At 34.8% G+C, this 26,349-nt stretch overlaps 1 protein-coding gene across 1 annotated transcript in view; it reads left to right on the top strand.

Annotated features, from left to right (window-relative positions):
• The window catches only part of VWA3B (von Willebrand factor A domain containing 3B), a 226,643-nt gene extending 207,095 nt beyond the window's left edge, over window positions 1-19,548 (top strand). Inside the window, exon 29 of the mRNA XM_031959109.1 lies at window positions 19,151-19,548. Within this exon, the coding sequence (XP_031814969.1) occupies window positions 19,151-19,202 (52 nt within the window). The 3' untranslated portion in view covers window positions 19,203-19,548. The remainder of the gene's footprint in view (window positions 1-19,150) is intronic.
• The last annotated feature ends 6,801 nt before the right edge of the window (window positions 19,549-26,349 follow it).

Here is a 26,349-nt window from a genome sequence, read left to right as displayed (position 1 = left end):
CTAAGAAGAAATATACTGCCCCCCCCTTTTAAACAGAATTCCACATGTGAGAAATTATAATCTAAATTTGAAATCCATATGTACATATACATCTAGCAAGACTAGTAATCATGAGATCTGACAAAAGTATTGTCCCCTCCAAAAGTGGGAGAAAGTCAGGTTAATGGAAAAGCACCTGACTTTAAAATCTCAGAACCTGGGTCTTGAATCCAGGCTCAGCTATTTGCCCATTGTGTGATCTTGTGTCCTCATCTTTATTTAGCCACCAGATGACTGTGCTATCAAGTCATTAAAAGTCCTTAGATAGGACTGTGCTTTAAAGGGAATCTTGGGAAAGTGTCAGCCCCTCTAATAATGGAGAAAAAGTGATTTTCCATCCCTTGGCTCTTTAATCTGAGTGGCTACATAATGTCCTAATCTGAGGGATACCATCCATGAGGATCTACCCAATTAGCTTTTATTCCACTGACCTATCAACTAGAACTTCAATGATCTTGAATTTTTATTTCACTGAGCTTTATATGACTCTGGTCTAATGAGTGCAAACCCTAAGAACACACATGCCTTAATTTTATACAGTTTTATTCTTTGTAAACTATGCTCATTATTAATACCCATTCTTTTATCACTTGAAACCTGGCTTCCTTACCCTACTGACCTTTTTAATAAAACTCTTTCTCCCATCATACTTGACTGCTACATTTGACATTATTGACTAACTCTCTTCAGGATGTCTCCCATGTGATATTAGATGACATGACTTTCAGGGACATTACTGTTTCTTATCTAAATATTTTTTTCTGGTCTTAATGGTTCTTTTCTCTCATACCATATGGATATGGTATACATACAATATGGATACATCTCCAAGATACTGAACTTGACCTTTTTTTTCCTTTATAGTTATTCTAGGTGAACTCAACCAAACTCTGTATAGATTACTCCTAAATATCTAAGTCCAATACAAATTTCTTCCCCTTATATTTATGACTGCCTGATAGCTATCATCATCCAAATACAGGACTAAAAACTCTACCTGCACAAAATCTTGACTATATTCTTTTATTTCTCTGTCCTTTGCACTAATCTCTCAGCTAGACTATTAAAATAATATCCAAACTTGTCCCCTATCTCCAGTTTCTTTTATAATTTATCCCTCACATTATTGTCAAAATGTATTCCAAACAGTACACATCACTCTCTAGCTCAGAAAACTTCATTGACTCTTTACTATTGAGAAATAATGATTCATATTAAATAACTAATAATTGTATTGTTTTTCCCCCTTTTCTACTTCCTCACATAGAAATCAAACAATATGGGAAATCTTGCTCAAAGAATTACTTAGGCAAAGATCCAATCAAATCAGTAATAGACATTAATAGAAATCCTAAGTTTGGGAGGAGTCTGGCTCATTGTTTTTATTCACACAGGTCTGGAAAAGTGTTGATTTTCCCTTTGTCAGACAGGTGATAAGGAAATTGTCTCTTTGACTAAGACTTAAGTGATCCAAGTCACATACCTCAAGACTTCCATTAGAATGAACCCACATCTCTTAATAATTCATTTTCTCAGTAATTGTTAACCAATCAGAGAGAAATGCCATCCTCACAAACACCTGTTCTTCCAAGGGCATATAAACTGTGAACCAACCAGCATTCAAAAGGGCCACTGACAGAGAAAATTATTACTCAGAAATTATGTCTCTTCAAGAGACATTTTTAAAATGCCATCTTCAATCTGATTTCAACTTGCCTTACCTGGCATATTCTACACTATACTCTTAAAACATGTTCTATTTTCTACAACTGTATGGTTAGCTTTTCTCAAGCAATTCATCTCTATGAGCTAGTGTGGCCATGTAATGACCCATGGTCCTTTAAGACCCAGCTCAGCTGCCCTATCTTTTTTATGAAGCTCTTCAGGTTCCTACAAATAAAAGTGACCTCTTCCCTCTTCAGATCACCTTAGAGCTCTTTTTCTTTTCTTTTTTTTCTTTTTTTTTTTTTTTTTTAATCATCACATTCTATCTTGCACTATGCTTTCAGGTTTTCCTGAGGACCAAAGTATCCTCCTCTTTTCCCTTTTAAATGCAAACTCCATGAGGACTGTAGCTACCAGGATTGTGTTAAAATTTTGATATCCTAGTATGTAGAACCTTGAACATAGTAGGTACTGAATAATGTTTGTTGAAATGAATTTAATTATTGGGGCAATGTCTGTTTCCCTCTTAAGCAGTTGTTTTCAAATTTTCATTTTTTCTCTTGACATAGTATTGAACTTTGCTGTGAAGAATTATGGTATAGTATAAAAGAATATAGAAGTTCCCATATGGACCTGTGATTGCAAGTGTTAATTCTTGCTCTTTTTCTCTTTTTCAGTAGAATCTTTGCTCATCTTTTTCATTTGGATTCTTCCTCTTTCCATGTATCCCCCCCCCCTTTTCTTTTCATTTTATTTTTTACTAGCTTCTTTTTTTCCTTCTCTGCTTTGGGAAGTTGAACCCTTGAGCTTCCTTGGATTTATCACCCCCCAAAATGAGATTTGGTTACTAGATTGAATAAGACTCACTTGGAACCAATCTGTCTCTGGAAAGTGTTATGCTTTATGCTGACTGGAGTATATCTGAAAGCATCTGAATTCTCTTGGCTTTATAGGTTAGGAAACTGAGTTTCTAAGAGAGGAAGCAACTTGTACAATGGCATATATATGACCTTAGCAGAGTTATGAGTCACATTCTCTTACTCCAAATATTCTGGCCACCATCCTCCCCATGACCCCTTCTATAAAAGTATGATATAAAAAATATAAAAGTATATATAATACAATATATTATATATATAAATATATAATATAATGTTATATACACATATATAATATATAATATAATATAAATAATAAAATGTTCAATAAAATATAAAACAAATATAAAAAACCCTTTAGAATATCAAATGGACTACAATGGCTTTCACTCCCTAATATCATAGATTTTCTTGACTATTGGTTGGTTAAAAAAAATAAGATATTACCATTTTGATACAGGCAGGCCCTAAATAAGATGCTGAAAATTCTTATTTCCTCTCAGCTTGAGACTTTTGTCTTGATCCATGCTTCACAGAATGATAATGGTTATTGATTTTGACTTAACTGAGACCTTAGAGAACAACTCCTATTTATATAGAAGGAATTACTTCTGTGAGAGTGAAGGATAGTGACTAGAGATTAAGTCTTGGGTTAGATGAGTTTACATTACTCACACTTTAACTGAGGAACCAAGCTAGAGAGTTATAGCATCTTAGAACTGGAAGGTACCTTAGAGACAATCTGATTGTTTTGGTATGAGTTACTGGGTACAAAGGATTCCTGTGGTTCAGGGGTTTACTTGAGTCAGTTCAAACTGACTTTTTATAGCCAATTGTTAAAATTTTCAGTGTGAGCATTTACACTTTGCACATATCAACAAATGCTATGATTCAGGTTATGATTTATTGTTTAGACTTTTAAAAGTAATGGGAAAATTATAATGTAGATTAAGCTTAAAATTGTGTCATGAATACATTTTTTTGGGAAAGCCAATGCATTGTTACCATGATCTGACAAATGAAGCATATTCACAATTTTCTCACATAGCTTTATTTTGGGGTATGTAGAGATGAGCATGGTTAGTTATTCCAAGGAGTCCCTAAACAGTCAGATATGTACTACATACTTCCTCTTTCTCCACAATGTTCTGAATCCTGCAGATTTGATGGCTAGTGCTAAGAATTGTTCAATGGAAATAAGAATACCTATAAGAACTGAAGAATCCGTCCAAATTTGGTCCAGTTAGTATCACCTTGAAAAGTATTTTTTCCTATCCTGGGTTCAAGTATTAAGCATCTTCCAGACAAGCAGAAGGAAGCTATAATAGTTCCAAGTCTTCACATACTTTTATAATATTTTTGCTGTTCAGATATTTCAGTCATGTCCAATACTTTGTGGGCCCATTTAGAATTTTCTTGGCAGAGATGCTGGAGTGGTTTGCTTTTTCCTTCACCAACTCATGTTACAGATGAAAAAACTGAGGCAAACAGGGTTAAAAATTCTTGCCCAGGAGCACACAGAGAGTATCCAAAGCCAGATTGAACTCATGAAAATGAGTCTTTCTCGCTTCATGAACCCTCTTATATTAGTCCAACATAAATATGAACAAGGATCATTTACAAAAGCCCCGACAAGTGCAATTATCCAGCTCCTCCTTCAAGTGATGAGAACACAGGAATCTCCTGAGACAATGGATTCCACTTTTTGAAGGTAAGTGTATGAGAGGAAAATTATTAGATTGACTACCAAACTGAATGTATGTTGTGTTGTTGTGTTAGCCTCATTGTATGCCTTTGAAAGCTGGACACTATACCAGCACCATGCCAGGAAACTGAATCATTTTCATTTGAATTATGAGTAAGATTCTGACAATCATCTGGCAGGATAAGATACCATATACCAAAGTCCTCTCTCAAACTAAACTGCCAAGTATTTTCACTGTACTGCAGAGAGCACAACTCCATTAAGCTGACCACATTGTTTGAATGCCAAATTCAATTTTACTGCCAAAAAGATTATTTTATGGAGAGCTCACAAAGGGCAAGTATTCACAAAATAGTCAGAAAAACTAATACAAACGCAATAATCAATGATTACAGTAATCTAGTTCCAACTTCATTTCACTATTTCACAAAAATTGCTAGAAAATATGTTGGAAAACTGGCATTGACCAATATCTAATATCCTATACCAAAATAAAGTCAGAATGGGTACATGATTTAGATATAAAGGGTGATACTATAAGCAAATTAGGAGAGCAAGTAATAGTTTACCAATTAGATCTTTGGAGAAGGGAGAAATTTATGGCTAAAGAAGAACTAGAGAGCATCATAAAATGCAAAATGGACATTATTGTATTAAATTTAAAAGATTTTACACAAACAAAAGCAATGCAGCCAAGATTAGAAGAGAAGCAGGAATCAGGGAAAAAATTTTTACAGTCATTGTTTTTGATAAAGACCTCATTTCTGAAATAAAGAACTGAGTCAAATGTATAAGACTATAAATCATAATTGATTTATATCCAATTGAGATATGGCCAAAGGATATGAACAGATAATTTTCAAATCAAGAAATTAAAGTTATCTATAGTCACATAAAAAAGTGGTCTAAATCATTTTAGATTAAAGAAATGCAAATTAAAACTCAGAGGTATCACATCATATATCTCAGACTGGCTAAAATGATAGGAAAAGGTAATGATGTGTTGTCAGGAATGGAAAAACTGGGACACTAATGAATTGTTCGTAGATTTGTGAAATGATCCAACCATTCTGGAGCAATTTTGAGCTGTGCCCCAAGGACTATGAAAATTCTGCATACCTTTGATCCAGTAGTACCACTACTGGGTCTGTATCCCAAAGAAATCAAAAAAGAAGGGAAAGGACCCACATGTGCAAAAATGTTTGTAGCAGTTCGTTTTGTGGTAACAAAGAATTAGAAAATGAGTTGATGGCCATCAATTGGGATATGGCTGAATAAGTTATGACATATGACATATATTGTTCTATAAAATGATGAGCAGGGTGATTTTAGTAAGACCTAGAAAGATTTACCTGAACCATTGTTGAGCAAAACAAGTAGAACCAGAAAAACATTACACACAGCAACAAGAAGACTGATGATCAATTATGAGAGACTTGATTCTTCTCAGCAGTTCAGTGATCCAGCACAATCCCAATAATGCCTTCTGCATTCCGAGAGAAAAAAATAGACAACATATATCAAGAAATGCTATGTTCACTTTTTTCCTTCTGTTTTTTTCTCTTGTGGTTTTACCTTTTGTTCTTTTTTTTTCTCTTACTGCATGATTCATAAGAAAATATGCTTAAAAAAAACAAATGTATATGTATAACCACAAAATTAATGTTTTTACATGTAACTGGGGAAAATATAATTTTTCTGAAGAAAAAGTGATAGTGATATAAGGACACTCTCAAGGTCTCTATTAAAATTTTAGAATTAATTGTATGATATGGGAGACACAAGTGCAGGACTGCCCAGCATGGCAGATGATCAGAGGAGATGCTGTGCTCTGTGAGCAAAGCAGAATTCAATTAGCTCAGAAGAAACTCAAGATACACAAAATTAGAGAATACACCCCAAATATTCAAGTGACTATGAATGTTCGATTTGTGGGAGAACATTCTAAGCTTATATTGGTCTGATCAGCCACAGTCAGACACACTAACTTGACTTTTAACTTAGTGATATCAATTTAGTCCTTTTCAAGAATGAAGAACAACAACAAAGCTCTACTTCTTGGGCTAAATTCTGAAATTTCCAGCTATTCTTCTTTCCTTCTGTTGTCTTCTGGATCTAGGAAGAAGAAATTTAATTCTGTTTGCACAAAACTACTCTTCAAATACGTGAAAACAACTCCCATATCCTGTTGAAGTTTTCTTTTTCTGTAGATTAAAATAGCCTCATTTCCTTTGGCCAGTCCTTACATAACAGGGAAGTCCAATTCTAAGGGGAAATGTACACTAGAGGCTAGTTTAGGGGTTTGGGATAGAGGAAGCTGTATTGAAGAGAGACAGATGCAGAAACAGTGTGTGTTGGGAGAAAAGAATTAAAAATACTTTCAGAGCAAAAATATCACTAAGGATGACAAGTACAAGACCACAGGAGAGGATCATTTCATTGCCTTTGAGTTGGTTACTTTTGCATATCTGAATCTTCTCATATGAATTACTCTCATGAGAAGTGTCTATAGAAATCTCAGAAAATCAGAACAGATACTGTGAATTTCACACAGCTAAGTTAGAAGGGACCCCGGAAGTTCAACCCTAGAATTTTAGAGCTGAGGATACTAAGACCTTGACTTCTCTAAGATCACCTGATTAATAAGTATTAATGATGGAATTTGACTCGAAACTTTTTGATTCCATCCCTGCCCCCACAGAATTCAAAGCCTATAGCATTAGCTTTCTTAATCTTGACAATCTTCCTATGGAATTTGTAATGTTCGGGCTAGCTTTTTGGAGGTCCTTGGTCTCAGCAGGATAGACGCCAGGAGAATCATCAGGAATAAAGTCTAGAGTCTGTATTCTCTCCTTCACAGTCTGTGCCTATCATAGTCTGACAATCTCAGTCTGATCCAGTCTTCTCCAGCAGTCTGCCAGTCTCAACCAGTCTCCCTCTGAGTCTGACTTTGTCCCCAGTTTAAATACCCTATTACAATTACATCATTACAGTATATTGAGTATAAACCAATCTAGAATGATTATATCATATCAAACTAAAGTGATTATATCATATCATACTAAATATATGTGAACTAAGAAACCATTATCTCATCAATTCCACTGAGTTAACACCTTGTTTCAAGTATTCTTGAATTGAAATATACTTCTTTTAAGTATATTTCTCTAAAGTTCCAGCCCTCTACAGGAATTGCATAGGGCCTAAATATTGTTATTTTCATTTTACAGTTGAGGAAATGTACCATATAGAGGATGCTTGACTCATCTCTCATTATTCTTGCTTCTCTCTCCTATCAATTGGGCTCTTAATACAAAGGACATAGAAATAGCTTCATACAGTGGATAGAGTGCTGGTTCTAGAGTCAGGAAGTGTCAGCTTCTGGAGTACAAATCCAGCCACAGACATTGTGTAAGTCTGCACAAGTCACTGAATCCTACTTACCTCAGTTTCCATATCTGTAAAATGACTTGGAGAAGGAAATGGCAAAACATCCCAGAATATTTACTAAGAAATAGAACCAGGAGAACACTGTATTGAGTAAAAGAAATATTGTAAGAAGGTCAACTGTGAATGACAACTATTTTCTGTAATACAATGATCAAAGACAATTCTGAAGAACTTATGATAAAACATGCTATCCATCCCCAAAGAAAGACTTGATGGAGTCTGACTATATTTCAAAGCATATTTTTATAATTTTTTTTGGTTTTATGATCAATGTTTTCTTTTACAACATGATTAATATAAAAATATGTCTTGCATGAAAACATGTATAACCTATAACAAGTTGTTTGCTTTCTCAATGAGGAGAGTGAGAGAGCAGGAGAGAATTTGGAATTCGGTCTTTAAAAAAATGTTGAAAATTGTTTTTTCACATATAATTAGGGGAAGGGAGCAAGAGAAAAAGGGAGGGGAAAGAAAGGGGGAAAGAAAGGAAAGAAGGAAGTTAAATCTAGTATTTATTCTTTGCTGTGTGCTACACCAACAGCTGGAGTTATAAAATATAAGCAAAAAGACAGTCTCTGTCCTCAAAGACAATATATAAAAAGAAGGTGAAAGGACTATGCAGACCAGAAAAAGCTGTAAATACATGAACTGATGCTGAATGAAGTGACAAGAACCAGGAGAACATTGTACACAGTAATACCAACATTGTACAATGATCAGTTATGATACTTACCTCTTCTTAACAGTACAGTGATCAGAGATAGTTTCAAAAGACTTGTGATGGAAAATGCCATACACATGGAATCTGAATGCAGATCAAAGCATACTATTTTTATTTTCAAAAAATGTTCTCAGAATTTTTTTCTTGTGGTTTTTCCTTTTCTTCTGATTCTTCTTTCATAACATGACTAATGTGAAAATATTTAGCATAATTGAACATGTGTAGCCTAAATCCAATTGCTTGCTGTCTTGGGGAGGGAAGGAAAAAAGGGGAGAAGAAAAAAAAACTTGGAACTCAAAATCTTACAAAAATTAATAAAATTAATATTGAAAACTATCTTTATATGTAATTTAGGAGAGGGGTTCTAAAAAATGAAAAAAAGGACCATGGGAGAGAATAAAGGATGGCTGATTTGAGCTTTTCTTCAAAATAGAGATTCCAGGAAAGACTCACCAATACGAGAAAGGGGATCTTGGGAAGGAAAGAGAAGGCAGTTGAACCACAGTTGCAAATATGGATAGAAAAAATTGAGAGGGAGAAAGAGAAGGAAAGAAAAGAAAAAAAGGGGGTGGAACAGAGAGGCGGGAGAAAAAAAGAGCTAGAGAAACAAAACAAGAGAAACAAGAAACAAGACCCAAAGAATAAAAAATAAAAATAAATATAATCATCTATTATTTAAAAAGTCAGAATATGAATGTAAAGAAACAGTCAAAGCTCTATTCAAAGAGAGCAATATAGAAACGTGAAATGCCTTTCTCTCCTTTAATAGATTTTATTCATTGCTCTATGTAACTGAAAATGTGTGCTTTGTTGCTATTAGTAGAGAAGCTAGAGAAATTTACATGATTTAAATGTCACTTGCATTGTGTGAATAATAAACTGTGTAAGATATTATGGATAAGATAAATTGCTTCCTTTTAGAAGTTTTAGAGGCCATTTCGTTTCTTAAATATTTGTATTTTGATGTTTCACATTGGCTGGTTGTCCTTTAAATAACAGGTCTGAGGACTTTTGATACATTGGATTGTAAGTCTATTGATGATAATCACATTAGCGTATCCTATATAAAAACATACCATTTCCCCATAACGCCCCTGAATAACACTTTTTAAATGCCCCCATAGTTCCTGGGACTATGCAAGATAGTTTATAGAATAGCTTAGATAGGGTCCTTACCTGCTAAAAGTTCAATTCCCAGCTTGAATTGCTATGTGACTTTGGAGAAGCCATTCAAACTCACAGTGCCTCAGTTTTCACATCTTTAAAATGAAGATTAAAAAAACCCCAACAACTTGCTCTGCCTTTTTTCAGAGGACTTTCTTTTCAGGACGCTTCATGTTGATCATATTAAAATTATATATAACTGAAGGGCCATTTCTCCCCCACTTTTTCTAGTTGGAAGTTATTTCTCCTTTGCTTCAGAAGGCTTCAGAATGCTCTTAGATACTCATAATATTTTAATTTGCATTATTTTTGTTCATTTATGTATTCACATTGTATGCTCCTCGAAGGAAAAAACTATTTTATTGATTTTTATATCTTCCTCAATGCCTAGTAAAGTACATGACACATATATATAATAAGTACTTAATAAGTTTTAATTCAATAAAATGAATAAGTTTTAATTCAGTAAAATGGACATAAAAATAAAAATATGCAGTGCATAAGGGAAACAAAAAGACCACAATATACAGAGAATTAAATGATGAATTGATCATAGCAGACATTGATTTGGGGATATGTGAGTGGTCTTAGGAGGGCTATCACTTCTAGAATAGATATGAAGTTTTTACTGAAAGAAGATTTCAAGCAAATGGCCAGGGAAAGAAAGAACTATGATGAACTATTGCTTTTTGAACTCAATCAGCTTTAATAAGAGTCATTTCCCCCTTTCTTTTAAGACAGAATTATTATGTAAATTGGTAGGGTTCACAATATCCTCTGGTAGGTGGGTAGGGAAGAGACCATAATTATTGGATATTTTCAAGTACAACTTCTACTTAAATATACCCATTTATTCAATTAAAACAAATAAGTCAGGTTTTCCTGAAAAACTAGGTTCTATCAAAGCTCTAATTTATTAATATATTAATAATACTTAATATTTTTTTAAACAAGGGAAAATTTCTAAAAGTGGGGTAGGCAATTATGTTGTAAGAAATGGTGCCATGCACTGACCTACACTTAACACCAAAATAAAGTCAAAATGGGTTCATGATTTAGACATAGTGATATTATAAATTAGAAGACTGTAGGATAGTTTACCTCTCAGATCTATGGAGAAAAAAGGAATTTGTGATCAAAGAAGAACTAGAACTTATTACTGAATACCAAATAAACAATTTTGATTATATTAAGTTAAAAGGTTTTGTACAACAAAACTAATGCAGACAAGATTAGAAGGGAAACAACAAATTGGGAAAACATTTTTACATTTAAAGGTTCTGATAAAAGCCTCATTTCTAAAATATATACAGCATTGACTCAAATTTATAAGAATTCAAGACATTCTCCAATTGATAAATGGTCAAAAGATATGAACTGACAATTTTTAGATGAAGAAATTAAAACCATTTCTTATTAAAAGGTGCTCTAAATCATTATTGATTAGAGAAATGCAAATTAAGACAACTGAAATATCACTATACACCTCTCAGATCGACTAAGATGACAGGAAAAGATAATGACGAATGTTGAAGGGGATGTGGGAAAACTGGACACTAATGCATTTTTGGTGGAATTGTGAATGGATCAACCATTCTTAGCAATTTGGAACTATGCTCAAAAAGTTATCAAACTGTGCATAACCTTTGACCCAATAGTGTTTCTGCTGGGCTTATATCCCAAAAAAGATCTTAAAGGAGGGAAAGGGACCCACATATGCAAAAATGTTGTGGCAGCTCTCTTTGTAGTGGTAAGAAACTGGAAACAGAATGCATGCCCATTAGCTGGAGAATGGCTGAATAAGTTATAATATATGAGTGTCATGGAATATTATTGTTCTATGAGAAATGATCAGGAGCATAATTTCAGAGAGGCTTGGAGAGATCTACATGAACTGATGCTAAGTGAAGTAAGCAGAGCCAGGAGATCGCTGTACATGGCAACAAGATTATATGACGATCAATTCTGATGGATGTGGCTTTCTTCCACAATGAGATGATTGAGGTTAGTTCCAATGATCTTGTGATGAAGAGAGCCATCTACACCCAGAGAGAGGACTGTGGGAACTGAGGGTGGTTCACAACATAGCATTTTCACTTTTTTTGTTGTTGTTTGCTTGCATTTTGCTTTCTTTCTCATTTTTTTTCCTTTTTGATCTGATTTTTCTTGTGCAGCAAGATAATTGTATAAATATGTATATATAGATTAGATTTCACATATATATTAACATGTTTAACATATATTGGATTACTTGACACCTGGGGAGGAGGGAAAGGGGGAAAAGGGGAAATTTGGAGCACAAGGTTTTGCAAGGGTTAATGTTGAAAAATTATCTATACATGTTTTGATATAAAAAGCTTTAATTAAAAAAAAAAAGGAAAAGAATGGTGCCATGATATAAGATTTTTAAACTATAAAAACTAACCAATTGTTACTCTCCATGTTTAGTTCACTTGTTTTTTAGTCATGTATAACTTTTCATTATTCCATTTGGGGTTTTCTTGGAAAAGATACCAGACTAGTCTGTCTTTTTCTTTCTCCAGTTTATTTTATAGATAAAAAACCAAGACAAACAGGGTGAGGAGTAGCTTGTCCAGACTCACACAGCTAGTATCTGAAACTAGATTTGACTCAGAAAGTTGAATAATCCTGACTCCAGGACAAGTGCTCTATCCATTGCACTACTGCACTACCTTGCTACCCTCTGTGGTTGGGCCTTTATGTGCCACTCATGACAAAAAAAAAAATCTCCTTTCTTCTACTGCCTTTCATGTTAAGTTAGAGTAGCTGACTAATTACCCTAAATCATATTTTCCATTATTTAAGAAAATGACTGCTTTTTTCTGAGTATATTAGTAAAGATGTGGACAAGCTAGAGGATCAGGAGATAGCAACCAAGATAGTGAGGGCTCTGATCCCTGCAAGAACTTTTGAAGGACTCTTCATCTCTGCTCTGGAGCAGAGAAAACAATGTAATTGTTTTTTTTTTTAATATTTGAATGATAATCACATAATATAGGATTGGAAGATGTATTTGCTTGGCTCTGGTAGTTGCTACCAGAAGTAGAAGCAACTGGTGGAAGTTATAGAGCTACAGGTTTTAGGTGAATGTGAAAAACTCCTGGGTATTTTGTCACTTTATTCTTGTGTGAAATTACTCTCAGCTCATACTCTCACTGAAGTCACTTCCTCTTCTTTTCCATATTGCCACAGGTTAAATATCTGGTCCTCCTGATTGGACCAATCTTGTGCTCTAGTTTCCTCATGTACAAAATGGGGATGTTGAATCAGTCCTTCAGTGATGTCATACAGTTGAGGTACAGATTACTTAAAAGATAGGTGCAAAATATTTTTCAGTCCTATGAATTTTGTGATATAAATTCAAGATATTATTATTTAGATTTTTAAAAATTATATGAACATCGAATTTCATGAAACTCTGCTCATGTTGGACTATTAAGTGCTCATGCCAGAAAGCAGGATTATGGTCTACATGTCTCTATTTCCTCCTTTTTTCATGTAGATCATGAATGAGTAATTTGCTTCATTTCTCTTGGTCTCTCCTTTATCATTTATTAAGTATTTGACAAGATAATCTCTAAAATCCTTTTTCCATCAATAATATTTCATTTCCCCCAAATATATGAAAAAATGGTTTTCAACATTCATTTTTGTAAGATTTCATGTTCTAAATTTTTCTCCCTCCCTGACTTACCTCCCCCCTTCCCAAGACAGCAAGCAATCAAAAACAGGTTAAATATGTACAATCTTTTAAGACACATTTCCATATTTGCCATGTCCAATAAGAAAATTCAGACAAAAAAGGGGAGAAAACCATGAAAAGAAAAAAACAAACAAAAAAGGTGAAAATACTATGCTTCAATCTACATTTAGTGTCCATAGTTCCCTTTCTATATGTGACTGACACTTTCCATCCCAAGTTTATTGGAATTGCTTTGAATCACCATATTGTTGAGAGGAACCAAGCCTGTTACAGTTGATCATTACACAATCTTGTTATTACTGTGTACAATATTCTGATTCTGCTCACTTCACTCAGCCTCAGTTCACATAGGTCTTTTCAGACTTTTCTAAAATGAATCTGTTATCATCTCTTCTAGAACAATAATATTCCATTATATTCATACACCATAAGTTATTCAGCCTTTCCTCAATTGATGGACATCCATTTAATTTCCAGTTTCTTGCCACTAAAAAAAAAGAGCTACTCCAAATATTTTTGCACATATAGATCCTTTTCCTTTCTAAAATCCCTTTAAAAATATTTATTTTATTTTGAACTTATGAAATAAAACAAGCATTTCTATAATATAGTATAATTTTTAAAAGTTGATTGTACATGAAACTACAAATCTATTATGCATGACTAGCTTTTTCTTTAAAATATATGATAAAGCTATCATGTTACTTTTTTTCCTTTTTTCCCTTTTTTTCAACCAAACTCTTTGATCCTATGAAAAGTAATTTTTGGTCACTTGTTGAGATATTTTGTTACGTACCATTTTGGTCCTGAATGATTTTCCTTTCTTATACTTTATGGTGATAAGGTTATTTTATCCAGGCAAATTAGTGAGATGCAAAGAAAGAATCTTATGTTCCTGTTTTTAAAAAATTATTGCTTTTCCACATTTTCAGCCTTTGTCCTGCATGATAGTTTAAAGGAAGAATTAGAACAAATGCTTGGATAGCAGTAAACAGAGCTGGAATTTGTGTAGAAAGCCCAGAGAAGTCAGGAAATAGAGGATTAGGTTGATGATGAGGGGAAGGGTGGGTTTTACATTGGAACTTTGGCCACTCCTCTTCCCCAAATACTGGGACTGAAATATTGAATTCTCTGTTGCTCTGTGGCCAGCTCTTATGTTTAAAGAATGCTTGGAATAGGAACTTAGTGATTGGAAACCCCTGGATTTGTGATTTCACTGGTCTAGGGAATTTCTTAATAAAAGGCCCAAGGAAGGCTGCCATATTCTTTGCAACTTAGTCTAAGAGGGTTACCTAGAGCAGAGGTGTCCAGTGCTGGCTATATGTACCAGCAATACTCCTGAGTGCCCCTGGAACCAGATTAAAATGTAATTGGAAAATATATTACAAAATAAATAAAAATACAATAAAATATATATAACTTTGCATTTTAAAACCAAGTCAATGTGTCAGTGGAGAGATCCTATGTATGGATTGGTGGTCCTGTTTCTGTTTAAGTTTAACACCATTACTTTAGGATAATTAGAAGTTAAATGATTTGCATAGTCACACAACCAATATATAACAGAAATAGGTCTTAAACTTTGTGAGACCATCATCAGCTTCAATCTAGTATGTTGCTCTGCTTCTCCTGAACCAAGTTTTATCCAAAATGGACTTTTCTCCTTCCTCTGGGAATTTTCCTGCCTTTTCTGCAAAAATGACTTGGTTTGCTCAACTGATCCACAATTAGCAAATTCTACCAAAGCTCTAAAGCAAACAGAAACTATCTCAGCTGCTATTTGCAATAAGGTCTTACTGGGAAGATCCAAATTTTTAGTCTCATTTCACTTCTTTTTTGCTTGCTTGCTTTCTTCTCCTTTTTTTGATTTTCAGAACCTGGGTTTAAAGTTCTCCCTACTCCAATCTTTTTATTTTTTAATTTCTCAGCATCTGATCTTCACAGTCCAAACTTGAGAGAAAACATGATGCAGTGGTTAGAGTGCTGAAATGAGATATTAGGATTCAGACCTAGATTCAAATTCTACCACTGACAATTATATATATATATATATATATATATATAAATCCTGAGAAGTCATGTGACCTGTTTATTCCTCAGTTTCCTAATCAGTAAAACCAAGGGGTTGCATGAAACGGCCTCTAAAGTCTATTCCAGCTCTCAATCTCTGATAGACCTTATATGCACAGTACTCTTTCCTCTGAACAACATTACCAAATTGTCTTCCAACTCATGTTGTCTTTTAAACACATGACACATAAAATATTTTACCAGAAAATCTACATCAGCTTGGTTTTGACAAAATGTGTTTTCCTTTTACCTTATTGTTGCTTCCATTTCTTTCCCATCCTAAGACACATGTTCTTTTAGTCTAGCAACACTTCCCAGCTGTTTCTGGGGAATAAACGGTAATTGCACAACACTAGAAGCAGAAGAAACTCAATTGTGTTTAACAATAAAACTGGCTTTGTGGAGCTGCTTAGGAGATTGTATCTTAAAAGAAGACTATTAATTACAAATGGAAAAGAAGTCAAGAGACTTAGGGTTGAAGCTTGCTTCATTCATTGATTGTATGATTCTGGGTAAATCAGTCAAAAAAATGTGCACCAACACATCCTTAAATTTAATCTGTGTTAATCACTCAGTGTCTCAACTTCTTCATCTGCAAAATTGGTATAATGAATGATGCTTGTATTACCTGTTTCATCAGATTATAGGGAAGACAGTGCTTTGTAAATGTTAAAACACTTTAAAATTGTGAATTGTTGAGGTTATTAAGTGTGTATGTTATTTCTTTTTTGAGATAATTCTGATAACAGTAAGATTCCCTCACTCCCCTGTCCCTCCTCCATTCCCCCTTCACTGTAACAGCTTTTTCTTGCCTCTTTTATGGAAGATAATTTACACCATTCTACATCTCCCTTTCGCTTTCTCAATGGGCCATGAATTGTGATCCCAAGCCTTGAGATAGGAAGAAAACTTCCAAATCAATGTTGCCAGAACAAGGGAGTGCTGGAAATATTTAACAACTAGTTCTCCCCCAAAATGTACTCAGAACATATTTTCAAGTTTAATCTACATTATTAGTATTTTCTCCATCAAAAAACCAGCTGAGAAGTGAGATCATACCTTAATGAGTGTGAAAAGAAAAACTTCTGTCTTTGAAAGAGTCCACTTTTTTTTATAAAGTTCCCATTTAGAAAATATATGTCATTCATTATCTAATTCCTTGTGTACAGGTTTGACTGCTTTTTAACAGCTAATAGCCACTCTGCTTCCATTCCATCTCAGCGACTCTGCAAAAAGGTGTTGATTGGCAGTTAGCATTTCAACAGAGAATTTAGGGTTTAAGTGGATATGAACCATTTAAACTGTGAACAATTTTTTTGAGAATTTAGGGTTTAAGTGGATATGAACCATTTAAACTGTGAACTATTTTTTTGTGGTAGCAAAGAGGTGGAAATTGGGAGGACCATAGACTGGGGAATGACTGAATAAGTTGTGGTATAGGAATGTAATGGAGCTATAATATATAATATATAATGTATTGTGCTATAAGGAATAATAAGCAAGTGGATTTCAGAATAACCTGAAAAGACTTTTTTGAACTGATACTGAGTGAGGTGAGTGGAATCAGGAAAACATCGTACACAGTTACAGTAACATTGCACAATCAGCAACTGTTATAGACTTGGCTCTTCTCAACAATACAATGATCAAGATGATTTTCAAAGATTCATGATGGAAAATGCTATCCACATCCAGAGAAAGAACTGATGGAGTCTGGATGAAGATTGAAGCATATTATTTTCACTTTCTTGGTTTTTTTTTCCTTTTGTTTTTCTTTCACAACATGATTAATATAGAAATATGTATTTACATGATTGCACTTGTATAACCTATCAGATTGATTATAATCTAGGGAAAGGGAGAGGAGAGAGAGAGGGAGAAAAATTTGAAATTCAATATCTTTCAAAAAATGAATGTTGAAAATCATCTTTACATTTTATTGGAAAACAAAATACTATTAAATTTTTAAAATGTTGAGCCAGAAGCACTTTGTTGTCTCCTTATTCACCTCATTTGCTCTCATGTCTTTCACTATTACCTCTATCTATGCAGGTGACTTCCCAAATTTTATCTCAGGTCTTTGACCTCTTAGCACCAGATTTTTGGCTGCTTACAGCACAGTTATTCTTAAATGTTCTCCCCCCCAATGTGCTCAGAATTAAGTCCACAGGCATGCATAGCACAGATCAGTGGCATTCAGGAGAACTGGCACAGCCCATTTATCCATTAGACTCATCAAGGACCAAGTGAACTTCCCCCTCTCACCCCCTCATTCTTCCTCTGCAAACCCCTTGCTCTTTTTTTTCTCCTTAGAATCTCTTTCAATGAGACCCTCACTCACCCAGTCTCTTATGCTCAAAAAAGTATTTTTATCTTTTATTCTTTCCTATTCTTAGGTGGTGACAACAGATAAATTTCTGGGCCTCGAGTCAAGAATATGTGTGTTCATATCTAAACTCAGATACTTATTAGTTTTGGGACTCTGGAGAAACCACTTCACCTGTGTCTTTTCTCAGTTTATTCAACTATAAAATGGGCCTGAAAGACTTATTGTGATAGTAAAATGGGATATTTGTAAATAGCACTTAACATAATACCTGACACATAGTAGGCACTTAATGAATACTTGTTCCCTTCCTCCTTCCCTGTCCTTCCTGTCTCATAGCCACTCTGTTACCAAGTAATTGAAATGATGTCTTTTTCTTTTTGATCAGACAGTTGGGGTTAAGTGACTTGCCCAAGGATTAAGAATCTAAGATCAGATTTGAAATCAGGTCCTCCTAACTCCAGGATTGGTGCTCTATCCACTACACTAACTGCCCCCTAAATTGTCGTAAAAGGAATAGCAAGTTGTGTGTAATAGATTTGCAGTTTCTTGTGCAATCATGTTTTTGAAAAAAAAAAAAAGGTCATAGAAATATGCTTGTTTTATTCCATAAATTTGAAATAAAATAAAATAATTAATTAAAAATAAATTCTGTCTCTATAATATCACTTCCATCTGTGAGATATTCTTCATTCCCCCTGCTTGCAATCTATTATAGCCCCTCATTATCCCACAGGAAAATCCCAAGTAAAATCATTTGTCTATATTTGATAATTACAAGATCACTGGTAATTTTGGAGAGAACGGTTTCAGTCAAATGATGATGTTAGAAGCTAGATGCTGGAGAGTTTAGAATGGAATGAGAGGAGAGATGTGCTGGGGACCTTCCTTACTTTCTCCCAATATCTTAAAGGTATCAGAGGAATACTCTGATTATTCATTTGTCCTCTTCACTCTTGCTATGTGGCTAGTCCATCTTCTCTTCCTATCCTACAATTCTTTGGAAATTCCTATTCTTTGGAGGTCCTTGTTCCTCCAATGTTCAAATTTTCTCACACTCTCCATCCATGATTTGATTGTGTGGTGATAATAATAACAATGATGATGACGATGATAACAATAATGATAATACTGACACTTATATAGCTCTTTAAGGTATGAAAAATGCTTTACATGTTATCTCCTTTGATCTTCACAACAACCATGGGTGCTAGATGCTATTATTATGCCTAATTACAGGTGAGGAAAATGAGGCTGAGAAAGGTTAAAAAAAACTTGCCCAACTTTTACACAAGAATGTAAGACTTATAGAGCTCAAGTATATAAGGCAGGATTTAAATTCAGGTTTTGCTCCAATCCAACACTCAAATCACTGTACCACCTAATTGTCTGATTCCTATCTTTGCAGGCAGGGGCATTCCACATCTTTCTTCCATGAGGGCTACAACAGGAATCGTTAGCAGTGAAGAGACGGATCTTTGCTTTCAGAAGGAACTTGAAACCTGTAAAGAGAGGCTTTGCAACTTCCTGAAAGTAATCCAGCCTGATCTCCTGCTGCTGTTCAACTCTGGGTGCCCTTCTTTGTCTATGTGGGCTGTTATGGTTATTCATCTGAATACAGATTGAAATATAAGCAACAGACATTCTCCAGCTAGTTGGCCTTCTTTCCTGTGTGGATAGACGAGCCAAATACTTTTAAGGAGATTTCAGATCTCTTTTAGGATTCTGCAGTGTTCTAGAGCTTGAAGCAACAAGCACAATTTCATCGACATATACGGGTCCCCATCCATAGAGAGTGAGTCCTGCTTTGATCTCTGGGTTGAATCTCATCGATCAAAGTAGTAAATACTTTTGACAAGCGTATTCAAAGGACAATTTTCTCATTTAACGAATTGTTTAAAGCACTATACAATATTGCCAGTTCAATCTAGTCCATTTTCCTCATCTTATTTGATTCTAGGGCCAGCTAATTGTCTGTCTTAAAAGACCAGTTCAAGCCATTTGTACTGATAAGGTGCTTCTGAAATGACATTATCACAGATGGGGACAATAAACATTCTTCGGCCTCTTGATCTCTGTGTGAATTTCTAATCTCATCTCTTTTGAGTAGTCATGGATTTCAATGACGTAGTTTTATAATGTTTTTAAACTTGACACCTTCTGCAAAGTAAAATATTTGTTGTAAAAGCCCAAAGCAAAAATCAAATATGAGCTGATGGTTCTTTTTTTTTTCTTTTTCTTTTTCTTTTTTAATAACTTTTTATTTCCAGAACCCATGCCAGGGTAATTTTTTACAACATTATCCTTTGCACTCACTTCTGTTCGGATTTTTCCCCTCCCTCCTTCCACCCCCTCCCCCAGATGGCAAGCAGTCCTATACATGTTAAAGAGGTTACAATATATCTTAGATACAATATATGTGTGCAGAACCGAACAGTTCTCTTGTTGCTCAGGGAGAATTGGATTCAGAAGGTATAAATAACCCAGGAGGAAAAACAAAAATGCAAGCAGTTTACATTCATTTCCTAGTGTTCTTTCTTTGGATGTAGCTGCTTCTGTCTATCCTTGATCAATTGAAACTGAGTTAGATCTTCTCTTTGTTGAAGAAATCCACTTCCATCAGAATACATCCTCATACAGTATCATTGTTGAGTTATATAATGATCTCCTGGTTCTGTTCATTTCACTCAGTATCAGTTCATGTAAGTCTCACCAATCCTCTCTGTATTCATCCTGCTGGTCATTTCTTACAGAACAATAATATTCCATAACATTCATATACCACAATTTAACTAACCATTCTCCAACTGATGGGCATCCATTCATTTTCCAGTTTCTAGCCACTACAAACAGGGCTGCCACAAACATTTTAGCACATATAGGTCCCTTTCCCTTCTTTAGTATCTCTTTAGCATATAAGCCCAGTAGAAACACTGCTAGATCAAAGGGTATGCACAGTTTGATAACTTTTGGGGCATAGTTCCAAATTGCTCTCCAGAATGGCTGGATGTGTTCACAATTCCACCAACAATGTATCGAGCTGATGATTCTTAATAAAAGTTCTTTTTTAAAAAAATTTAATAAAAGTTCTTAATCTGGGGTCCACAGACTCTTAAGACATCAATGGGTAGATTTCAAAGGGTCCAAATTAAATTAAAATTAATTTTCAAAATTAAAAAAAATCTTAACTATCTTAATATAATTGATTTCCTTTATAATTTTATGTATTATATTTTATGCATTTTAAAGTGTTATTCTGAGAAGAAATCCATTGGCTTTAGCAGGTTGTCAAAGGGGATTGTGATGCAAACAATCCTGAGAACTCCTGCTCTATTAAAGGAAATTCCTTTTTCATTTGAAAAACTCTGTCTAGGTCATCTTCCATGATTGTCATGGATGGACACTTTTTCCTGGTATATACCTTCTTTTATGCCTCCACATAAACAATAGAGAATTTTCCAACAAAGTTATTTTTGCTGTTATATCTCTAAAGAAATCTCTTATGATCAAAACATAGGCAATTTTGAAAAAAATTAGGATGCAATCAAGCACACTTAACACTAAAACACTGTTAAATACAACTTAATTTATGATGATTCAAAAGGCACTTGAGGATTTTGTCTTAGAGAAGTGATTATGAACAACAAATATATGATCCTGATGAAGTGTGGGCATGCCAATTCTAAGTGATACAGACCAGATAAGAAAGTTGCTTAATCTGAGATTGGTCCTCAGAACTGTAAGTATTTGGGTCTTTAGACTTCTCCAAGTTTCAGAGCCTGATGAGAGTAGGCGAGAGAGATTTTTTTCTCCCTTCCTGCCTTGTTCTGTGAATCATTCAGTTGCCAGAATGGCTCTTGTTCTATTACGTATAATGATCTTTCTAATGAAGAGGAATTGTGAGGAGAGAAGAGGTAAAATTGTGTTCTTGTTCCCATTCCAAACCATTATCTTGTGCACAGCTGTAGGAAATAGCCTCTGCAAACACAGCTCCAAAATCATGTCAGTCCCCTGCTCAAAGACTATTAGAGGCTCTCCAGTGTCAACATGATAAATCCCAACTCCCAACGTGACATTCACACTTTCTGCAATCTGACTTCAGCCTCTCTAAAACACTGTTGAGTCATTTTTCAATTGCATCTGACACTTTGTGATCTCATTTGAGACTTTCTTGACAAAGATACTAGAGTGGTTTGCCATTTCCTTCTCTGGCCCCTTTTACAGATGAGGAAATTGAGATGTCAGAATGGGTAGATTGCTGGTTCTGTGTCTGAAGACCTGAGTTCAGATTTAGACTTGGACACTTACTAGTTGTGAAACTCTAGGCAAATGACTTCAGTCCTGAAGGTTGAGGACCTGAACTACTAGAACAAGAGTGTCTGAAGCCTAATTTGAACTCATGAAGAGTAAGTGTCTAAACTCTGAGGTAGCACCTCACACCTCTCGGATTGGCTAAGATGACAGGAAAAGATAATAGTAAATGTTAGAGGGAGTGCAGGGAAAACTGGGACACTAATGCATAGTTGGTGGAGTTGTGAAATGATCCAATCATTCTAGAGAGCAGTTTGGAACTATGCCAAAAGGGCTATAAAACTATATAGAGATTCAGCAGTCTCACTTCAGTATCCCAAAGACAGATAAAAGAGGGAAAGGGGCCCATATGGGCAAAAATATTTGTAGCAGCTCTTTTTATGGTAGCAAAGAAATGGGGAATGGCTAAATAAGTTATGGTATGTGAATATAATGAAATATTATTGTTCTATAAGAAATGATGAGCAGATTGATTTCAGAAAGTCTAGAAAGACCTACATGAACCGATGCTGAATGAAGTGAGCAGAATCAGAGAAACATTGTACACACTAACAACAAGACAAGAAGATTGGACAATTCAAGGTAATTCAAATAGACTTGGGATGGAAAATGCCAATCACACGTAGAAAACTATAGATAATGAATGTGAATTGAAGCATGAATTGAACCATTTCACCCTTTTGTTTGTTTGGTTGTTTTTCTTTCTCCTAGTTTTTTTTTTTTTCCTTTTGGTCAGACTTTTCTTTCCCAACATGAAAGATATGGCAATATGTTTAAAAGGATTGCACATGTTTAACCTATATCAGATTACTTATTGTCTTGGAGAGGGGAGGAGGTAAGAAAGGGAGGAAAAAAATTTGGAACACAAAGCTTTACAAAAACAAATGTTGAAAACTGTCTTTACATATATTTGGAAAAATAAAATACTTTTGGGAAAAAAGAGTAAGTACTCTGAGGCTGCATTTAGATTCATGAAGAAAAAGTGCCTAGTAGTTTAGCAGAAAATAGATAAAACTCTGTTCTTGTTCAGAGGCTGGATTTGAACTCATGAAAAATAAGTGTCTGAAGCCAGATTTGAACTCACAAAGAAGAATCTTTTTAACTCTAGGCTCAGCACTCCATTTACTGCACCACCTAGCTGCTCCTTATGTCATGCTACTCCCTTTCATATGTTCTGTATGACAGCCAAATGTACCTATAGAACTGTTAAGTAAGTTATCCAAGGTCACACAACTAATGATTGTCAGAAACAAGATTCTTGACTAAGTTCCGGGTTCATTCATCTTGCTGTTTCTTTCATCACTTTATCTAGTAGTTCTCTTCTAGGTCAACTCAGCACTAAATAAAATAAATCCCCCTGAAAATTATTGGTGGGTTGTGTTGTCTCATATACCATTCTACCAAAGAATATATTCTATTACCCAAAACTGGACACATAAACTCACTGACTTAGCTTATTACTGCAAATATTATATCCTATTTGAGAGAGCATATGCCCAGAAAAAGAACTCTGGGAGATGACTAAAAACCATTACATTGAATTCCCAATCCCTATATTTATGCACACATGCATTTTTGATTTCCTTCACAAGCTAATTGTACAATATTTCAGAGTCTGATTCTTTTTGTACAGCAAAATAACGTTTTGGTCATGTATATTTATTGTGTATCTAATTTATATTTTAATGTATTTAACATCTACTGGTCATCCTGTCATCTGGGGGAGGGGGTGGGGGGGTAAGAGGTAAAAAATTGGAACAAGAGGTTTGGCGATTGTTAATGCTGTAAAGTTACCCATGCACATATCCTGTAAATAAAAGGCTACTAAATTAAAAAAAAAAAAAAATAAGTGAAAAAAAAAAAAAGAGAGAGAGAGAGAGAGAGCATGCCCTTTAATCCCTTCAATCTGTACTCATCTGGGTATTGTCTATCTTTATCTTCCATTGATTTGGGTTCATTTGCCTGCCCTGATTGCAAATTACCTAAAATCAGGGATGATATCTAATCTTTATTCTTTACCTATTCTCAATCACCAAGTATAATGCATACTCTGCCTCATGATTCTACTTCTAAAAGACTCATTGTGGTGTCCAAGGTTATTTGGTTTTTCAGCATCCTCTTAGCTGTATTTGAGTCTAGCATTGGAAAATCCTGCCATGCACAGCTGGCATGTAAATAAGTAAAGACAGACAAAGCAGCTCATAGGAAAAATTTTGGAGAGGATAAAATTTGTATTTGTTGCCTCCAAATTTCTCCCCTCCCCACAAAACTTTTAGGTTCATCCTTGATATTACAGCAAAATATGGAATGTATAGTATTTTTAGGGTACTTGACTTGGAATTGAATGACTTGTGTTTGAGTCTAGAAAGCTTTTTGCTTACTGACTATCTGATCATAGATACATTATATAACTTCCCATTCCCTGCAAACCACTTCTCCCTCTCTCACCCCATCCCCACCAAGACTCAGTTTCCTCATCTGTAAAATGTGGACAATAATATATGCATTATTTATCTTTTTTCTTACATGTAAAGATTAAAGATAACAAACACTAAATAAAATGAATGTTGCCATATAGAACATGCCATGTAGGACTTTAAAAGAGTATTATACATTAAGCTGCAGGTCTCTGATATATTGCTAAGAGGAGCTACGGCTGTCATAGTTTATTATGACATAATGATGTAAAAATTTTAACACACTTCATGCAACATAGTAGATATTTAATAAGTGCATGTTTCTTCCTTGCTTCCCAATGTTAAATAGACCTATAATACTAATTAGGTTATGAAGTATATTATAATTTATTGGGGTTTTTTGTGCTTGTGCTAAACAGCAAGTTACCCTAAATTAATTTAGAAGCAATCAAGCTCTACAAAGAAATTATTTAAACAATTAATTGATTAAAAAAAGAAACTGCAGATCTCTTTTGTGAACAGTGTGCTTTTCTTTTAAAGCATATAATTCTAATCTGTAGCTTTCAAAGCTAGCTGGACTTCTTTCCAGACTGTCTTGTATTCTTTGCATTTAAAAAAAGAGACTGCCATCATTCTTTTTTCTTTCTGTTTACTACTCTATTCCTGTCCCCTCTTATACCCATTGAAAAAAGAAAAAGAAAAATGGTTTTGTATCCAAAACAAATTCTTTCTTTAGTTATTTTCAATATTCCTGTCTGTCTTTGCATTTTGAGTCCTTCACCTTTCGGTCAAGAACTGGGTAGCATGTTTGAAATTCAGCTAGAATTGTAATTTGTCATATCCAATACTTGTCTCATAGGGTAGTTATGTGGAAAATGTTATATGATATTTAAAATACTACATGTGAGCTTTTATTATCAAAGACCAGCCTCAGGATGACAATAATGCATTGCCATTAATTTGCTGTGGAATGCTGGTCAAATCACGTATCATTGGAGTTTCTGCTTATAAATAAAATGAGGTGGATAGACTAGGTAATCTCTAAAAAACCTTCTGGCTCTAACATTATGTTTTTGTATCAAGGGATTGCATCTGCCCAAGGAGTAGCTTCTAGGAGCTGCCAGGTTAGCCTCTCCCTTCCCTGGCTCCTTCCCTCTCTCCTTTTTGGAGAGCTCTGAGAATTAACCACTGGTAAAATACATAAGCAAGCCCAACTGCTTTGGAGGAAAGAGGAAAAAAAAGAAGTACATGTAGAGAGTGGGAGTGTCATTACAAACCCCAAAAGACCAAGAGGGAGATACAGATGTAATCATGAGGCCAGACCCGAGGGACTAAGGGAGGGCAAAGTAAAATGTCTATGAAAAACTCATTGGAGTATCCAAGAAGTGATATGTTCTAACAGCCACCTGAAGAGATCCATTAAGTGGGGTTTGGAGACCCAAGTGTAACACAAAAAATAAAATAAGCCATAGCTACTCAATGTTCCATAGGTAGGAAAGAGGTATAGCATTATCAGGTGGGACTCCAAGATAATTATTTCATTATCTAGCTGGAGGTAAGCTTATATATGGAGAAGTAACTACTACCATTTCCTGAAGGAAAAACCTAAGAGTGGGAAGCACTATACCAGGGGTCCTCAAACTTTTTAAATAGGGGGCAAGTTCACTGTCCCTGAGACTGTTGGAGGGTTGGACTATAGTAAAAACAAAAACTTTGTTTTGTGGGCCTTTAAATAAAGAAACTTCATAGCCCGGGTGAGGGGGATAAACGTCGTCAACTGCCACATCTGGTCCACGGTCTATAGTTTGAGGACCCCTGCTACTATATCCTTTGACCCAGCAGTGTTATTACTGGGCTCTATATCCCAAAGAGATATTAA

Source organism: Sarcophilus harrisii, chromosome 3 (assembly GCF_902635505.1).
Source record: "Sarcophilus harrisii chromosome 3, mSarHar1.11, whole genome shotgun sequence".
NCBI classification, from domain to species: Eukaryota; Metazoa; Chordata; class Mammalia; order Dasyuromorphia; family Dasyuridae; genus Sarcophilus; species Sarcophilus harrisii.
This window is presented reverse-complemented; position numbering and strand designations above follow the sequence as displayed.